General features: G+C 56.6%; 1 protein-coding gene across 26 annotated transcripts in view; it reads left to right on the forward strand.

Moving 5' to 3' along the window:
* Positions 1-2,378: 2,378 nt before the first annotated feature.
* The window catches only part of NRXN2 (neurexin 2), a 103,049-nt gene continuing 87,779 nt past the window's right edge, over positions 2,379-17,648 (forward strand). For 16 of the 26 annotated variants that reach the window (XM_073217591.1, XM_073217601.1, XM_036995344.2 and 13 more), the window contains exons 1-2: positions 2,517-2,738; positions 11,628-12,585. In XM_073217591.1, coding sequence (XP_073073692.1) covers positions 11,868-12,585 — 718 coding nt within the window. In that variant the 5' untranslated portion in view covers positions 2,517-2,738; positions 11,628-11,867. Of the gene's footprint in view, positions 2,396-2,515; positions 2,739-11,627; positions 12,586-17,648 lie in introns of those variants that run through there. The other 10 variants (XM_017659184.3, XM_073217606.1, XM_017659174.3 and 7 more) reach the window with 3 other exon arrangements.

Genomic DNA, 17,648 nt, shown 5'->3' on the forward strand with positions numbered 1-17,648 from the left:
CTGCAGCTCTGGCCCCTGTTGGGCTCCCCAGCCCTGTCCCCACTGGGTCCCCAGTACTCCCCTCCTTCCCTCCTTAGCCCCCTCCTTCCCCCTCTGTGAGGCGAGGCTGTAATATCCGTTTCACGATTTGGGGGCTGAGTTGCTATAACAACAGACGGCGATTGTGTTGTGAAGAGCAGCTCACTCCCTGCATCGCCGCCTCCTGCGCTGTCTCCATCCCTGCAGCCTGGTCGGCTCCCTTCCCTGCCGCCTCTGCCCCAGCCTGGCCTCTTCCCAGTGTGTATGCGTATGTGTGCCCCAGCTGAGAGTGAAGTGTGACGTGTGATTACCACCAAGGTTGCTTGTGTGAACTTGGTGTATGAGCATTACCTTGTGTGTGTGTGTGCATGCATGTGTGTGCATGGACACGCATACTGTATTTGCTGCATTTCCCCTCCACCATGTGTCCCCACTGGACTGCATGGGAGAAGGGCCACATTGGGTGGGTGCCTTTTGGGGGTGTCTTGAGGTGGTGGGATCCAACTACATAGTGTTGCCTGAAACTTGGACCTTGGGGGGAGACATCCCTGTGGTAGGGAGGTAGAGGGGGAGGAAGGTGCACAGCTGCCAGGTGACCTTTCTTGCCCTTGATGGGCAAAGGTGGCCCAGTGAGCTGGGGGTGGGGACAGGAAACATGCTCACTCTTATATCCCTTCCTGTGCCTGCCCTCCTACCACCTCTTCCCATGCCCACCTATGGGTGGGTCTGAGAGACAGTCTCAGTCTCTGTGCATCACTGCACCTGTCTCCCTGTGCATCTATGCCCTGGTGCCTGGCTATACAAATCCGTGTGTGTGTGTGTGTGTGTGTGTGTGTGTGTAGGCTGTAGGGAGGGGAGCCGTGGGGGATGGGTGAGGCTGTGGCCTGTGGGGTCAGAGAGGCGAAGTTACATCCAAAGGCCCTGACTCAGCAGTTCCCATTCTCTGGCTCCTCCTGTGGCCTCAGTGGGACCAGCCTGAGGGTCTCTCCAAGGTCAGAGTGAGCCCTAAGTCTGAGACCTAGCTCAGGGATCTCTCTTTCCAACCCACAGAAAATAGCCCCTGCAGGTCCCATCAGGGGCCAGGGAGGGAGATCTCTGGAGGATGGGTGTTGGGTGTCCCACTCATCTACTCAGTAGCTGACCATTCTGCAAAGTGCCTCAGTGGGCAGGATGACCTGTGTGCATCTGTTCTCCTGGGCATGCCTTGCCTCTGAGTATGTAGGCACCTGTGTGCACAAGTTTGTGTATATTCTTGGACAAACATGTGTTGCCTGTGGGTGATTTACCATGGTGGGGCATTTCTGCAGCTATCACTGTGCATCCCTTTAGGAATGCCTGTGTGCACATGGATAGGTGTGCCTGGCTGTGACTGCACCCCTCTGTGCCCATGCATGCATTAGTGGTGGAATGTGAGTGTCCTTGCATGTTGTCTCTGGCTAAGGAAGTGCCAACTATCACCAGCTGTGCAGATCACAGACTGTATAATAGAATTCAGGGTCCTGGAGCAAGCTGTCAGAATGGTCTGGTACATGCATGTACACACAAAAACTGCTTGATTCAGAAGCCCAGTGTCTAACTTCGCGGTCCACACACTAGGTGCCAGGTATACCTTTGACCGGATGAAGGACTGAAGGGGTGTCCTCTTCCTCCCACACTCAGACACACACACAGTGGGACCTTCACCCTCCAGTACCATATTCACTGGGGAGGAGAAGAGAGAAGGGGGCTGCTGCCCCCAAAACTACTCCTACCCCGGTCCAGGATTACAGGAAGGACTGGGAACTAGGCTTCAAACTCTGGGATTCCCATCAGCCGTGGCTGGGAAACCCCAAGTCCTTAGGTCTACTGCGCCCACATCTCTGTCGTTCCCTCCCCCACCGCCTCCATCCTTATTACAGCAAAGGACCCGGTATCCTCAGTTCTAAGGGCAGCCAGGGCGCCCTCGGGTGGTGGGAGAAGGAGGCGAGGCTAAACGCTAGAAAAAGAGCCCCCCCGCAGCCGCGGGCAGGGTCCCCTTTCTCTAGGCTCCGGGCAGCCCGAACCCGCCCCTGAGCGTAGCCAGCAGAGGGCGCTGTGGCCCGGTTCCCGCACCGGTCTTGCCCCCTCGCCCCATATCAGGGTCCACACCCTCCCCTACGGCTCGCCCCAGCCCTGGTGGCTTATATATCCCTGCTGGCGGGGGTATGCGGGTCCCGAGGGTCCGACCGACCCACTGGGCTGGAGGCTAGGGCGTCTGGGTTCCCGGAAAAGAAATTGGGGCTGGGTTGGGGGTCTGCCTGGTTGCTGGCCGGCGCGCCAGGGCTAAGGATCGCGAGAGGCTGGGAAGAGCTCGGATGCCCCGGGGCCGGGACGCCTGGGTCCCTCGCGGTAGAGGGAGGTAGGTCTGTGGAGCAGCGGGACGGGCGGATTCTGCGCACTCACATTGGCTGTGCCGCTCGTCCGTTAGTGCAGCGTGGCCCAATGCGCGTGTTTGGGAGGCGGGCACTGGTGCTGATGCTGCCGTCAGTCGGTGTTGCAGGGATGCGGCGGCGGGAGCAGCCGCCCTGACTCGCGGAGCATCCTCCTCCGAGCAGCACCGCGGCGGGGCGGGCGGGGACACGGCGGGAGCGAGAGGCGCGAGGCGGCGGATACCGCTGGCCCCGGCTGTGCCACCCGCCGAAGACGGGGCAGCCACGGGGCTCTGATTCCCACCCGCCATCTCCTGGCTCCCGTAGAACCAGGTAGGGGGGGGGGTGCTGCGGCGGAGACGGGCGGGGGGCCGGACCCGATCGGGGGAGGGGATGATGAGAGGGGCGGGGGAGGCAGGAAGGCTGGATTGGGGGGCGGGGGCGCTGCCGGGCTAAGAGGGCTGGCTGGGTGACAGGGGGGAGGCTAATCTCTGGGGGTTTAAGGGTCGGAGGCTCCCTGTGTAAGGGGCACTGGCCCTGAGCCGGGGTGAATGGAGGGGGTGAAAGGGAGGGTCGTTGTGGGGAAGGGACTGGGTGAGAGGGATCCTGGAGGGCGGACAGGGAGGCTCTGAAGGGGGTGTCCCCTGTCTGTGCTAGCCCCAAGGGTTGGAAGCAGTGCTGGCCAGAGGGGCTGGGAGCTGTTGTGCTCTGAAGGGTCTGCAGGGGAGAAACCCGCGAGGAACTGGGCTTGGTGGGAGGAGAGGGCGCTGGAGAGGGGAAAGAGAGAAGTGGAGAGGCAAGGAGCGGGGGCCTGGCCAGGGGCTTTACTGGGGGGTGGGAGCCAAGGGGAGAGGGGGTTATTAGGAGGGGACAGAGGGGAAGGTGCCAAGGTGCCTTGCGCAGAGATGGGTCTGTGCTGCTAGAGAGCCAGGAAGATGGGGGGCCTGAAGGAGAGGAGTGGAAGCTTGTGGGGGGCGGAGGCGGGGAAGGCCGGGGCCATGAGAGGGAAGACTGGGGATCGGAGGAGGGGGCCGTGCTGGGGGCGGCGGCAGGGCTGTGGCCAGAGAGCGCTGCAGGGAGAGGCAGCTGCAGGCCCCAGGCTTGCTCCCCCACCCCTGGAGAGCAGGAGCCATTTCTCAAGTCCCAGCCTGCTCCCCAAGCTGGAGGGGCCATCTGCCTGGGTTCTTTAGGCTGGGGTATGAGCCCCTGGACCTTTGAAGGGCCCTCGGAGGCAAAATTGGCTTTGGGGGGTGCTGCTGTCTTCTTTACTCTCAATCCCCACCTGAGTCCCGGGTGAAGGCATTTGGTGCCTCATTGAACCAGCGAGGGCTGAGAAGGGGCTGTTTCTTGGTGCCTGGAGGTGAACGGGGGAAGCTGTCCAGACTTGCAGTGATGAAATAAATCTGAGGGGGTGGGTCTGGAGTCTCCAGTCCTCTCAGCAGCCCCTGCGGCTTCTGGACACCTCTGGTTTTGTATGTGATCAGGGGTGGAGGTGGGTGAGGACCTTTATTCATTCCTGTTCCTCCCTCTTGTCCACCTTCCAGTGTCTAGTGTTCCTTTTGGAGGAAGGTGGACTTGAGGGCTTTGCATTCTTTATCTTATGCCAGAGAAGTAGAAAGAGAGAAGGGGGGCAGAAGGAGACAGAGAGGAAGGAGGTGGGTGCTAATCGTGAGGCCTTCTGTTTTGTGGGTGCTTCAGCCATTCAGGTCCCTACCTCCTCCTGCCTCCTGGGACGGCTCCAGGGATACCAGTATCCCAGGTCTGGGATGGATCTTTCTGGGGACAGGGGAGAAGGGTCTGGCTGGGGGTTTCCTCATTCCTGCTAGAGGTGGTGCTCTCAGACCCATCCTGCCCTCAGACCTGCGGGGGTGGGCAGCACTGACTGAGACAGGCAGACTCTGGTGGCCACAGGGGGACTGGGAGTTCTCCAGGAGCCTCGGTCCTCCCCTGGCTCCGTGGCCTGCACAGAATCTACCTTACGGGCTCCTGAGAGTGGGGTGCTGGGGTCGTTAGGAGCTGCTGGGGACCTCTCTTCCCTCCAGGCTCTCAGTCTCTACCCAGGTCCCCTGCTCCCTCCCATCCGCCCTTGCCAGTGACACAGACAACCCTGACACTGATACATACGCTCAGTGGCACCCACCCAGACACACACCCACATAGGCACACACACCTGCGTACACAATACACCTCCCGGCAGCACGCCGCCCACACTCCCCACCCAGAGAAGCTGCCACCTCGCTGCCTGCCTCAGAGACCTCCAGTCTCCCTGCTCTCATGCACACGACACACACATGGCCCCTACATGGCCCCAGAGCCCTGACACTGACTGTCAGCCCTCACCCTCAGGTGCACATACCCCACCCAACCTTTCCCCTCCCCAGGCTCACATGGGCATCTCAGGCACACCTGTGCTCTTGCATACACCTCTGTGCCCTGCCCCTGCCCCAACACACATCATTAAGTACCATGTTCTCTTCTTGGTCCTTAGCACTTTGCCCCAGGCCTTTGTGTGTGCGCCTGTGTTTGTGCACACCGGCACCCACATGTGCATGCTGACACACCCTTTATGCCTGGCTTGCCTCCTGAGCTTTCTCCACTTTCGTCCTTTTTCTCTTTCACCCTCATATCTTTGTACCCTCAGAAAGGCCCCAAACCCCAGGCCCTTCTACCCCTCCTGACGATGACCACAATCCCTCCTGGTCTAGCAGAGCACTCCGCCCACCTGGTCTTCCCCAGAAACCTACGTTTCCAGGAGCCCCATCCCAGCACTAATCCTGGCTCGTGGGGCCCTACATCTGCTGGGTGCTGGAGCCTTGCTGTCCATTCATTCCCAGCTCCTGGGCCCAGCCTCCATGGGACACCCCAACCATGTGCTTCATGTGCCACCTACCCTGCTGCTCCATCTGTTGGGGTGGCTTCCCGCCCAGCCCCTTCCACACCGGCAGGCCTGTGGGCTCTCAGAGACTCATTCAAGAAATACTCTGGTGTGTGCACAGCACCTTGTCATTTACAAACTGTCTCCATGGCCAGCCATTTAACATGGTGGGATGGGGTGAGAATGAGGCCGCCTGGGCTCAGCTCTGCCCCTCAGTGAGCCTCAGTTTCCTCATCTGTAAAATGGGGGCCCTCATGCCTACCTCATGGTGTTCATTCATGCCCGGACTAGGTGAGATAATTATGATGAAATAATAGTAACAACTGTATTCATTGTGCATCTGCTATGAGCCTGGCTCTGCGCTAACTGCTTGGTGGACTTTACTGCATCTGATGTATTTGCCAGGCCCATAGAAAGCCCCCAGTGAACAGCTTCTATTTCTTCATCATTATCATAGCCTTCCACACACATGTGCACACACCTGTCATGGACACCTTTAGGAACACTCCTAGACACCTCATGCTTACTCACGAGGCCACCCTGGGAAGCCATCTGTTCCCTCTGCATTGCTGGGGTGTACCTGTCAGGTCACCCAGCTGTGCACAGCACAGAGGTGGCATGGCGGGAGGTCACCCTTCCCACTGCCTGCCCCCAAGCTCCTAGGCATCTGTACCCCAGCCCCCACTCTGCTGAGTCACCCAATTGCACCTTGGTCCCCAGCCCACCCACTCCTTGGCCTCACACACCTGGCAACAGCCTTGTCATGCTCACCTCAAGCTGCCACCTCTTGTGCCCAGCCCCCTTCATGCTTCACTCATTCTGCACAGAGACCTGCTCAGGGGCCCTGTGCACACACCACTCACTCCCAGTCTGTGCTGCTAAGGGTCTCCCTCTAGTCCCCAGACCATTCATCCCTTTTCCCACCGTCTTAGGCAGGAGTTGGTGCCTGGCAGAGTGGAGGAGTAGCCCAGGGGGTGAAATCGGAGCCCCAGCCCTGCTACTTACAAGCTATGTGACCTTGGGGGGGCCCTTCTCCTCTCTGAGTGTCAGTTTCCCCATCTGCAAAAGGCGGCAGTGATAAGACCTGCCTTGCTTATTTCCTTCACCAGATCCTGGTGGGAATAAAAGGAAACATGAGACACATGGAATTTTGCAAACTGTAAAATGTTGAAATGAGGAGTTTTAAAAGTAATCATTAGTGTAGCACACACTTTAGTCTGTGCTAAGCCCTGTTATAAGTGCTTTGCATATATTAACTCTTAATGTTGACAATACCACTGTTACCTCTATTTTACACATAAGGAAAATGAGGCCCAGAGAAGCTAAGTAACTTGCCCAAGATCACACAACTTTGAGAAATGGGTAGAGCTGGCATTTGAACCCAAGCTGCAAACAGCGCCTCTAATCACCACATGGTCTCATTTTTGCCCACTGCTGAGGGGCGGCTGGATATGGACATCCCTGGGGTCTCTCCTTGCTGTCTCTAGGTCATCAGGATGGAGGGAGCAAGGAGGGAGCAGGAAGGGAAGGTGGGAACTCTTCACAGCCCACCAAGCCTACCTGAGGTTTTAGGGAGGAGAGGGGACTCTCCAAAAGCAGTGCTGTGGCTGAGAGGGACTTCAGGGCTCATGCAGTTTGGTGTCTCCTCCCGTAGGATTCAAGAGGCCCTCTGTAGCATCTCTGCGTAGTCACCCTGCCCCGGCTCACACACCTCCACAGGCGGGGAAATCACCGCCTCCCGGACGCAGCCTGCTCCGCTGCTGCAGACTTCGGGTTGCTAGCAAGTTTCCCTGCAGCTCGAGCCAAGATCTCCCTCCCCATAACACGCACTTCTCCCACCTGTCCACGGGCTGCCTTCTGGGGCCACCAGAATGTGTGCAAACCTAGCTCTTCCTCCCTGGCGCCTGGGGGAGGCCCCTGCTGTCACACTCCCAGCTGGTGTGAGAGGGAGGTGGCGTGAGGAGAAGAGAGCTAGGGGAGGCTGGCATTCCCATGGCTGCTGGAGGGGTGTGTGTTGAGGGGGGGTGAGGGGAGTGTACATGTGGCCAGAGACAGGGGTGAGTAGAAGCTGAGAAAAGGCCCCTGGCCAGGGGCTCTGCCAGGTGGGGGTGGACTACCTATTTGCATCCATTTGCTTAGAAAGTGCTGGTAGTGTGGGGGTGCTGAGGCCTTTGGTCAGGTGGGAAGTTCCAGTTCTGGAGCAGTGGCTACTGTGGGAAGCATCTGGAATGGTAGGCCAATGACGTTGGTTTTAGTCTTGCTCTGCTGTGTAGCCCTGGGTCAGTCACTGACCCTCTCTGGGACTCAGAAAAAATGAGAAGGATGAACTCCATGAGTTCCGAGGTCTGTGTCTTTCAGTCCCAGTGGCAGACTCAGAGTCTGGGGTGTCTGCAGAGGGCAGGGGCCCCTGTCAAGGGAGGGCTCTGAGCTTGACACTGCTCTGTGGCCTGTGGACAGTGCGGGATAGAAGAAAGGCCATAGACATTGGAGCCAGGAGACCCCTTATCTGTACTCACACTTGGGCAAATGAATTCATCGTTCTAAGCTCAGGTTCCTTGCTTGAAATATGAGATGACAAAACTACCTCCTAGAACTGGAGGACTGAAGAAGACGATGTGCATGGGGGTTCAGCCTGACACCTGATGCACAGTGGGGAGCCTGAAAGTTGTAGCTCAGATGCCAGAGTGGCCTGGCTGTGGGAAGATGAGGAGAAGGCTGTCAGCCTAGAGGGCCCAGAAAGAGTCTATGGGAAAGAATTCAGCCAGGAAGAGTAGGCAGAAGTCCTGAGAGCAGCCGAGTCACCCAAACCCAGCCCTCCGGCTCCCATCACCACTGGCTCAAGGCCGCAGAGTCCATCTGTGGGTAAAGGGACTAGGGGGCTGGTTGGATGCAGAATCCCAGGTCACATGGGAGAGGTCAGCTCCCCAGAGGAGCAGTGGCCCTGGGCCAGCAGTGTGCACTGCAATGATGTCAGGCAGCAGGCAGGATATTCCGAGGCTGCTCTGGCCAGTGGCCCTGTACTGGCAAGTGGGCACTGGAGAAGAGTGGGTCTTGGGGAGCAGTGCCTGGACACTGTGGGTGCAGGGGTCTTCCACTGCACTGCATGAGTTTGGCAGAGAGGCCACTGCCTTATACAACTTCCAGGGGACACAGTTTACTTGATGTAGTTGTGCAAGGTAATAGCCCTGGCCCATGGGGAAGAGATCTGAGGCCAGAGAGCTGCGTGCCAGGAGTTGAGGAAGGATGGCATATCCCAGGTTAGCAGACACCCCTGGGCCCTGGGAGGAAGGGTGGGTTGGAGGCTGGGTCAGCAGTTTAGTCCTGGGGTGGGGGAGACTGTAGGGAGGGTAAAGGAGCTGTGGAGAGCAGCAGGTTTCCTGAGAACAGTAGGATGGGGTAGGGTAGAGAGGACCCAGGTGTCCACTTAGCTCTCACTCCTCTTGGGGCTGTCTCTGCCTTGCAAGCCTGAAGCTGCCCCACGTGTCCCAGGTCCCTGGAGAGAGGATCCAGGGAGGGCTGGCGCTTCCTCCTGGCCAGTCCTGCAGCCCCCGTGCCCTCGGCACTGAGCCAGGCTGGCCTGTGCTGCAGAGCTGTGGGCTGTGGGGAGAATGCGTAATGAGCCTTGAGGGGCCGCAGGCCCAGACCCTGCCCTCGCCCTTCCCCAGAGGCACCGCAGAAGCCCAGCCTCTGCCCCCCACTGCAGGCTCTGGGTACATGTTTGCACACAGCACTCCGTCCTTCCCACACTGCCCCCACATCTTGGCTGACACCAACCAGTGCAGTCTGCCCCTCCTGGCCTCTCACTCACTTTGTTGCTGACCCCCCAACCCTGTCCCCCAAGCAGGTAACATTTCTGGCTCTCAGGACCCAGGTGTCTGCCTCCCAACCCCTGGAGGCCTCCCCACCGTCTTTCACTCTATCTGTACTTTGCCAGCTTCCTGAATGAAGGAGATCCTGCCCCTAGGCCTTTTCAGCAAGATCCCTTCTGCCATCTAGAGGGTGGGGGATGCAGCTAGGACAGAGGGACTGGATTGGGGGGTGGGGCAGGGGGACTAATCCCCTCCCTCTCTCCAGCTGAGGGGTGGACAGCAGCACGAAATCCTATTCCCTCTGCTAGTGGAAATCAATAGCTAATTAATTCCCTCCCCAAAATGTGTTTGGGGAGGTTGTTGGGGGAGACAGAGAGAGGCTAGGCCAGCTGAGACTGAGACCTAGCGGGGGAGGGAGGGAAGACGTTACTTTTCTGGCCATGAGGACTGTGCCTTTGCTGGGGGTCTCTGGCTGTCCCTTCTGGAGGAGAGGTAGTTTGGCCTTTCCCTCCCCCGAAAGCCTAAGGGTCCCCTTCCCCTGCCCTGGGCTGGGGTGGGGATGCATGTGTGTGGGGATAAGGGCGTCAATCAGGCTGGGAGCAGGTGCTGCATTTAATTTGATTGGCTAATTAGCCCGCACATGTTAATTATCTCCATTACCCAATGAGGAGAGGCAGTGGCAAAGCTATATATAACCTGAACAGCATTTGGACAGAGAGGGGGCTGACTGCCTGGATCGCCTCTCCCTCCTCCTGGGAAGGGGCAGCCCTTGGAGGGGCACTAGGGCTGGACACTTGAATCCTGGTTGGAGCCTGTAGGATGGGGAGGCAGCAGTTAGAAGGAACCAGATGGAAGGACCTGAGAGCTGGGCTTTAAGGGTCTCTGGGAGATGGGTCCCCAAACTCTATTGCCAGCCTCCTACCTCATCTCCCTTTTGCATACATGTCACTCCAACCACAACTGCCCTCCCATGATTCTCTGCTCACCCTCTTGCTATGTTTTTTTTAGGGGGCCCTAGCTTTCTCTCACTGCCTTTATACCCCAACTTCTTCCTATGTAGGCAGGAACCACACCCATCCAACCTTCTCCCTTGACAAGTCACCTCTCTCCTCTTCTGTCAGTCCCCACCATTCTGAGCTACACCTATGGCTGCCCTGACCCTTGTCCTTCATGGAGGGGCTGGCATTGGACACATGTGGATCAAAGTTCTAGTTCTCTGCTTACTGGCTGTGTGATGTTGGGCAAGTCCCTAGACTTCTCTATGTGGGTTTTCCCAATAGTTACTGGAAATAATGGGACTTTTCAGAGTGATTAAGTAAAATGACATTTATAAAAATGCCCAGCATCCAAAGCTTTGACAAATGCAGTTTGAATTTGGAATTTAATCTTCTCTATCTTCTCTTTCCTTATCTCTCCAACCAGGCCACCTTTCTTCTCCACTACTCTTCTGTCTGTCACTTTTCATGTATTCCTTCCTTCCTCCCCTCTTCAACTTTTCCCTCTTTCTAAACTCTGGACCTCCCTGCTTCTGTCCCAGACTTCCCCCCACCTTCTTCCCTTCCTCCCACCCCAAAATAAAATCAATGCAATATTCAGGAGGGTTGTTGGATATAAATAATTACGACTCGGAGTTTAACGAGATGCAAATTCCCCTCCCCGGTGTGGGGTATAAATTGCTCTCTGACAGCCCGTTACAAGGGTAATCATTTCAGAAAGGCAATTTTATGCAAATGAGCCTGCCTGCCTCCTGGTGGCTCCCCCAGCTCTGATGGGGAGGGGGTGGAACCGAGTGGTGAAGAGAACCCAGGTTTCGGCCCAGCATGAGGCCGAGAACTGGGAGGTGGAGGTTGAGGGTGACCGACAGATATTTAGGTACAGGAAGGATCTGGGCTGGTAGGCAGTGGGGTTGCAACCCAGAAAGGCATGGGTGTGGTTTTTTTGGGAGCTGAAGACATGGAATGAGATACCTGTGTTCTTGCATGGATGGAGAGGGCTTGGGACCTGGATGCCTGGGTCCTGGCTGGCTTCTCTCCCTTGCCCCCTTGCCAGGCAGGTTACCCAATGATACCATTGATGAATTGGCATTTAATTAATTCCAATGAATTATTTAGTAACTTCATTATCCAGCATCAGGAGCTGATGAGAGAGAGCCCTGGCTGGTGGTAGGAGCTACTCAAGTTTGGGAGGCTCAGAGGCTCGGCTTGAAGCCGTACTCCGGGAGCTGGCCCTGGTCCTGACGGAGGCGAGGTGGAGCACCTGGGTTGCGCTCCTACTGGACTCTAAGATGCTACCTTCCGTCCTGTCCACATTCTAATCAATAATGCCCTTAATGAATGCCATCCCTCTCCGAGCGCTGGGCACCCAGTACTACTGCCCATGGTGGTGCCTCTTGCTCTGGGAGCCTCTTCAGGTCAGGACTAGCCCTTCAAATTCTAAAGGGAAACAACTGGGTCCCTGCTGGTGTGACGGGGAGCCAGACACCCACGGCCATTCCCCCTGCGAGCCCCTCACTAATTCTTTCCTCTCTGTTTCCCGCAGGCATCCCTCCCCAATATTCCTTCAGAGGCCGCCGAGGGGGAGGGGCGCCTCCGCCGCTGACCCAGGAAGCCAGCGCCTGGGCCTCTGCGCACCTGGTCCCGCCGCCGGCATGGCACTGTGAGCCCTCCAGGGAGCCCCGCTCCTCCCGGGGGGCTCCCGGCCCCCTCCCCGCCCCATGCGCCCGCGGCTCTGAAGCCCAAGCGGGGCCGGGGGCCGGGCGGGGCCGGGGCCGCGGGAGGCATGGCGCCCGGGAGCCCGTGGCGGCCGCCGCTGCTGCTGCTTCTACTGACGCTGGTGGCGGGCGCGGGCGGCCTGGAGTTCGGCGGCGGCCCCGGGCAGTGGGCTCGCTACGCGCGCTGGGCGGGCGCGGCGAGCAGCGGCGAGCTCAGCTTCAGCTTGCGCACCAACGCCACGCGCGCACTACTGCTCTACCTGGACGACGGTGGCGACTGCGACTTCCTGGAGCTGCTGCTGGTGGACGGACGCCTGCAGCTACGCTTCACGCTCTCGTGCGCCGAGCCGGCCACGCTGCAGCTGGACACACCGGTGGCCGACGACCGCTGGCACATGGTGCTGCTGACCCGCGACGCGCGCCGCACGGCGCTGGCGGTGGACGGCGAGGCGCGCGCCGCCGAGGTGCGCTCGAAGCGGCGTGAGATGCAGGTGGCCAGCGACCTGTTCGTGGGAGGCATCCCGCCCGACGTGCGTCTCTCGGCGCTCACGCTCAGCACCGTCAAGTACGAGCCGCCCTTCCGCGGCCTTCTGGCCAACCTGAAGCTGGGCGAGCGACCCCCGGCGCTGCTGGGCAGTCAGGGTCTGCGTGGCGCGGCCGCCGACCCGCTGTGCGCGCCTGCGCGCAACCCCTGCGCCAACGGCGGCCTCTGCACCGTGCTGGCTCCCGGCGAGGTGGGCTGCGACTGCAGCCACACGGGCTTCGGCGGCAAGTTCTGCAGCGAAGGTGAGCCCAGGGCAGCTGCCGCTGGGCTCCTGGGCGAGGGGAGAGGGGAAGAGGGGTCCCGGGGGCCGCAAGGGCAGGTGTCCGGGGTGGGGACCAGTGAGCGCGCCTGAGGCCCGCGGGCTCAGGTGCTCGGCGCGAGAGAGTGTGTACCCGCACGCGAGGGTGGCGAGGCGTGTCCCTGTGGGGGGCGTGGGAGGGCTCCTGCCCGGAAGAGCGGGCGCGCGCGGCTGGCGGATGAGCTGCAGGAGCCTCCGAGGGAGGTGGCTGTGGTGGGCGTGGCTAGCGTGCTGGGCGTGTGTGGGCGTGGCCAGTTGTAGGTAGGCCTGTGTAGTCAGGTCCTGTAAGCGGCCGGCGAGAGTGTTCGGACCCCGTGCCTGAGGGTGTGTGGGCCGGGGGTGGGGGACAAGGATGGTGAGACGCCCGGGAGGGCTTCTCAAGGTGATCTGTTTGGCGGGGTCTTGTGGGCAGGGACTGAGGGGGCGTGAGGTGGGACTCCGAGAGGGAGTGTGAAGACAGGGTGAGGCCTGTGTGGCTAGGCCTTGGGCAGATCTGTGAGGGTGAGTGGTCCGCCCGTTGGGGCGGGGCCTGTGAGGGCTCCTGAAGGGCTGTGGGCGGGGCAGGTGGGGCGGGGCCTTGAGGACGGAGGCGTGGTTGGGCCTGGGCCGCGGTCGGTGAGACTCGGCAGGCGAGGCCCTAGGCGGGAGGGCGGTGGCCGCTAACAGTGCACCGCCGCGCGGGCGACGGAGAGGGGGGTGCGAGGCTGTGACTGCGCCCGCCAACGGGGCAGGAACCGAGTGTTTCTTTTTCTCCACAGAATCGGCAGAGCCCCTTAGAGAATGAGGAAAATCTGAGGGGTAGGGTGGCTGAGCCTTCTCAGGCCTGACAGTAGGAGAGGACATAAAAGTGGCTGGTCGTCTCTCCTGGGTGAGAGAGGTTTTAAACATTGGAGCCCTTGCCAGGGTGGGCTTTGGAAGGGAGCCTGGTGGGCTGGAGAGGGGTTGTCAGGAGTCTGGAGCCTGGGATTGAGCATGGAATAGGGACTAGAAGGGAGGCTTCATTGGAGGAGAGGTTCCGCCAGCTCCCCAGCTTCAAGCGGCTGGATGGGTGAAATGAAGTTGCAACAGGCCTGGGGGGCCGTGGTTTTAGTGGGGTTGAGGAAGGAGGGCATCTATTACTTTGTTCCGGCTGGGGAGTGGGGGAGAGGGTACCCATCAGTTTGGGGGCAGTGCGTGTGTGGCTCCTCATCCCTGGTCTGTGGCAGCTGCTTTCCCAGCAGATGTGTGCAGACAGGCATGCTCTCCCCCACCCCCGGGCCTCTAGAAGCTGCAGGCCACTCAGCAGTTGTGTGTGTATCTGCCCTCGGAGAGGTGGAGTCTTTTGGGGAGCGTGTGCTTGTGCACATGTGCCCACAAACTAGTGTGGCTCTGGGACAGCTTGGGGGATGGGTGTCCAGTTGGCTGCCAGTATGAGGACAGCCATGGAGGAGCCGAGCGGACAGGTGTGGTCCTGGGTTTGGGAAGTCTGTACTTTGCACAGTATTCTGATTGTGTATCTGTAGTTGTGGTGGAGGAATACATAGAAAGATTTTTGGATTGCTGTTGTGGGGTTATTTGTACAAGGTTGTGGGATAAATCTTCAGGAACTTTGTGTATTAAGTTAATCTGACGCCTTCTCACCTTTTCTCCAAGCAGTTCAGGTGCTCCCTAAGCTGTGAAATTGTGTGTTTTGGGAGTATTTGCCTGCATGCAGAGGCCCATGAGTCTGGCAGTGCGTATGCTACTTGTGAATGGGTCTGTTCGCATAGTTGTGTTTATAGATAGAAGTCCAGTGCCTAGTAGAGTGAGTACACAAATGTAAGGATGTGTGCTCTGGTGTACCCACGTGCATGTGTTTTAATGTGAGGCCTGGACTCTTAAGACACATGGACTCTAGGAGGAATCTTTCTTTTTATGACCTTTAACTTGGTTCTCTAGTTCCTATGACCCCTTCCCCTCTAAGTCTTCCTAATAAGATGAACCACCCTTATGGTCCGGCAGCATGGAAATGTGAGCTACAGAGAGGTGACAGTAACTGGTCCTTGGTCTCCCTGGCAGAAGTGGGCCTGGGTGTAGGAAAAATGCAGCCAGCAAAGGGACCCTGCTCAGCTGGAGCTCTTGTATCCATTTCCTGAATGGATTCAATTGCAGAGGCTCCCAGTAGGCCAAACAGTGTGTGTGCTTGTGAATGCGGGTTGTGTGGTTGTGTATCTGAGATGTGTACAAGTACCTGTGTGTGAGCAGGACAGTTGTATGTATCATATGTGTGTGCTTGATGTGTATCAGATGACTGTGTCAGCTCTGTTGGGGCTATGAGAGGCAGCTGCGTATCTGACCTATTGTGTGTGTGTGAGATTCATGAAGAAAAGTGAAAGGGAGATATTAGGTGGGTGTCAGACAGCTGGCAGGGGCAGGGTGCCTCTGTGTGTGTGGTATCTGGTAAGAGAGTGGTGCTTTGTGATAGAAGGACAGAGATACTCATCTCTGTGTTCCTTGTACCTAATATAGTACCAGTCACTTAGTGGGTGTTTGATAAAGATTTGTGGAATGAATTAAGAGATATGAGAAGTATTTGAGAGAATAAAGGCTTAGGTAAGACTATACGTGTATATGAAAATATGTATGTGTATATTTTTAGATATGTGTTGTGGGTGGGCATGAGGATTATAAACACTGGTTGTGTCTGGAGGTTCCAGACACAGGGAGGGACAGCCCTGTTGATTCCCCTCCCCACTCCACGACCTCATTCCCTCTCCTTATATTTGTTCCTTATTTCCTGGACAGCTTTTGTAATATCCTGTGCTCATTAAACTTCTAGTATGTTCTCATCCAGCCAGAGGGGAAAGGAAGGGGCTCCCACTCTTGGGTCCTGGGGTTGGAGGAAGACGGCTTTAAGGGGAGCAGGCTGGCTTCTGATCTCTGAGACAATTCTCAGGGTCTGAGTCCCCAAGTTTCCCAGGAAGTTATAGTCACGTCATTATCTGCTTTGAGTTGTTCTCAACTTTTTCTGAGACTGAGAACATTTGAAAAAGTCAGTAATTCACAGGACCCCTTCCAAATAGTAGTTATTTTTATATCTGTTTATTGTGAAAACAGATGACTCAAAGCTGCTATGAATTCAAGAAAGCTTTTAGATGACTTTGATGTTATATTTGCCATTGTGGTTAATCAAATATACATTAGAAAGAAATTGTTTTAGTTTTATATGTAAGGCATGCCAATCTGCCTTTCGATATTTGGTGTGCATGTGGATCTGTGGAGCCTCTGGAACCCCCCTGCCCTCCTGGGTCTGGGTCTGCACATTGACTTGAGAGCCCCCATGTTAGGGAATTTGTTTTTTCTCTCCAGAGGGTCTAGCCAAAGGTAATCAGAGACAGAGCTGAGTATGAGTACAGGGTGTGTGGACCCGGTGCTATTATCTGCCAAAGCTGGGATAGAGTAGACTGGGGTTTTGCAGTGGTTTGCCTGGGAACTCCTCCTCATGTCACTCGTGTGTGTGGAGAAAGGGCCGAAAAGTGATCAAGGAAGAAGGGTGTGCAGCTGTGTGTGGGAGACCTCGAGTGGAGTGGAGGCACAGCTGTATAGGATGGGGTGGCAGGTGTGTACCTTGCTTGGGAGAAAAATATGGAACCAGTGGTGATGCATGTGCTTTCAGGAAGGTAGACGCACGTGTCCCATGTGTGCGTTTTATAAGTTTGTTGGTGATATAAGTCAACAGGTGGTTATCAAGGCTTCCTTTGTGATAGGCCTTGTATTGGGGGCTGAAGAGGAGTCAGAGATGAATACGGTGCTGCTCTGGGAGTTAGCTGTTTAATTGGGGGAGTAGATAAAAATGCACCCCAGGGTGTGGTTAAGAGTGTAGATTCTGCACCCAGATTGCCTGGGCAGTGACTTTGGACTTAAAGTCTCTCTGCCCTGGTTCCTTATCTGTAAAATGGGGATAATAATAAATAGTACCTCCCTTATAGAGTTGTTATGAGAATTAAACTATCTAATGTGAAGTGCTTAGAATAATGCCCAGCACGTAGAGAGTGCTCAATAAATAACAGCAAAAGAACACCTCAAAATAGTGTGGTGTGTGCCCAAAGAGATGCAATGGGACAGTGCACCTGGGTGATTAAACCACAGACTCCTAAGGCTCAGATCTGGGTTGAAATCTGACTTCTCTACTCACTAGGCCTGTGACATCAAGTGAGTACCTAACCTTCAGGATAATTTTCCTTACCTGTAAATTGGATGAAAGTATGCTTATCTCCCAGGTTTGCTGTGGGAATTAACTGAGTGTCTAGTACAAAGTAAGTGGCGAGTAAATGGTAGTTACTATTGTAAGCAGACTGCTGTCAGGGTTTTGAGGAAGGGGAGAATTTACAAGTTGGGGGGATTGGTAATAAAAGGCATGCTATGTAAGATTGTCCTTGAGCACTGATTAATAAGCTTGGTTTGGGGAAGTCACTCCAAGCAAAAGAACTGGTAAGAACTAAGGCATGGAGGAAGGGAAATGTACATCATGCCCGCAGAGGGGCACCAAGGAGTATCTAAAGCAGGAGAGATAGGTCTTGGGGTTTGACTTAAATCATTCAACCAATATTGGATGCTAACTGTGTATAGACTATCAGAAAATGAATCTACAAAAGAATTTTGGAAAGATACGTGAATAAGTGCTGTATTTCAAAAGCTGGGAGTGGGGTGTAGGATGGGTTATAGGGGGCAGAGTTATGCAGTGGAGAGTCAGTTGGAAGATAGTTCAGGAAAGAGGTATCGAGGCCCTGAACCTTGGTTGTCTTAGGGAGTGGCAAGGAAGGGTGGTGGCAGCTGTGGTGGCAGGAGCAGCAGTGATGGTTGAGAGCTATGACTGAGACTGAAGCTGTAGGACTCTTGCATGTGGAGTGGGTGGGGAGGAGTCAGAGATGATGAGGTTTTGGGTTTGCGTGGTTGGAAGGATGGTGGAGGGGTGAAAGGAAAGGGGAGGTCAGAGGGGGAGCAGGTAGGGGCCACAGGTCATGCACATGTTGAGTTGCAGCACCCCTT

This window comes from Manis javanica, chromosome 11, assembly GCF_040802235.1.
Source record: "Manis javanica isolate MJ-LG chromosome 11, MJ_LKY, whole genome shotgun sequence".
Lineage (NCBI taxonomy): Eukaryota > Metazoa > Chordata > Mammalia > Pholidota > Manidae > Manis > Manis javanica.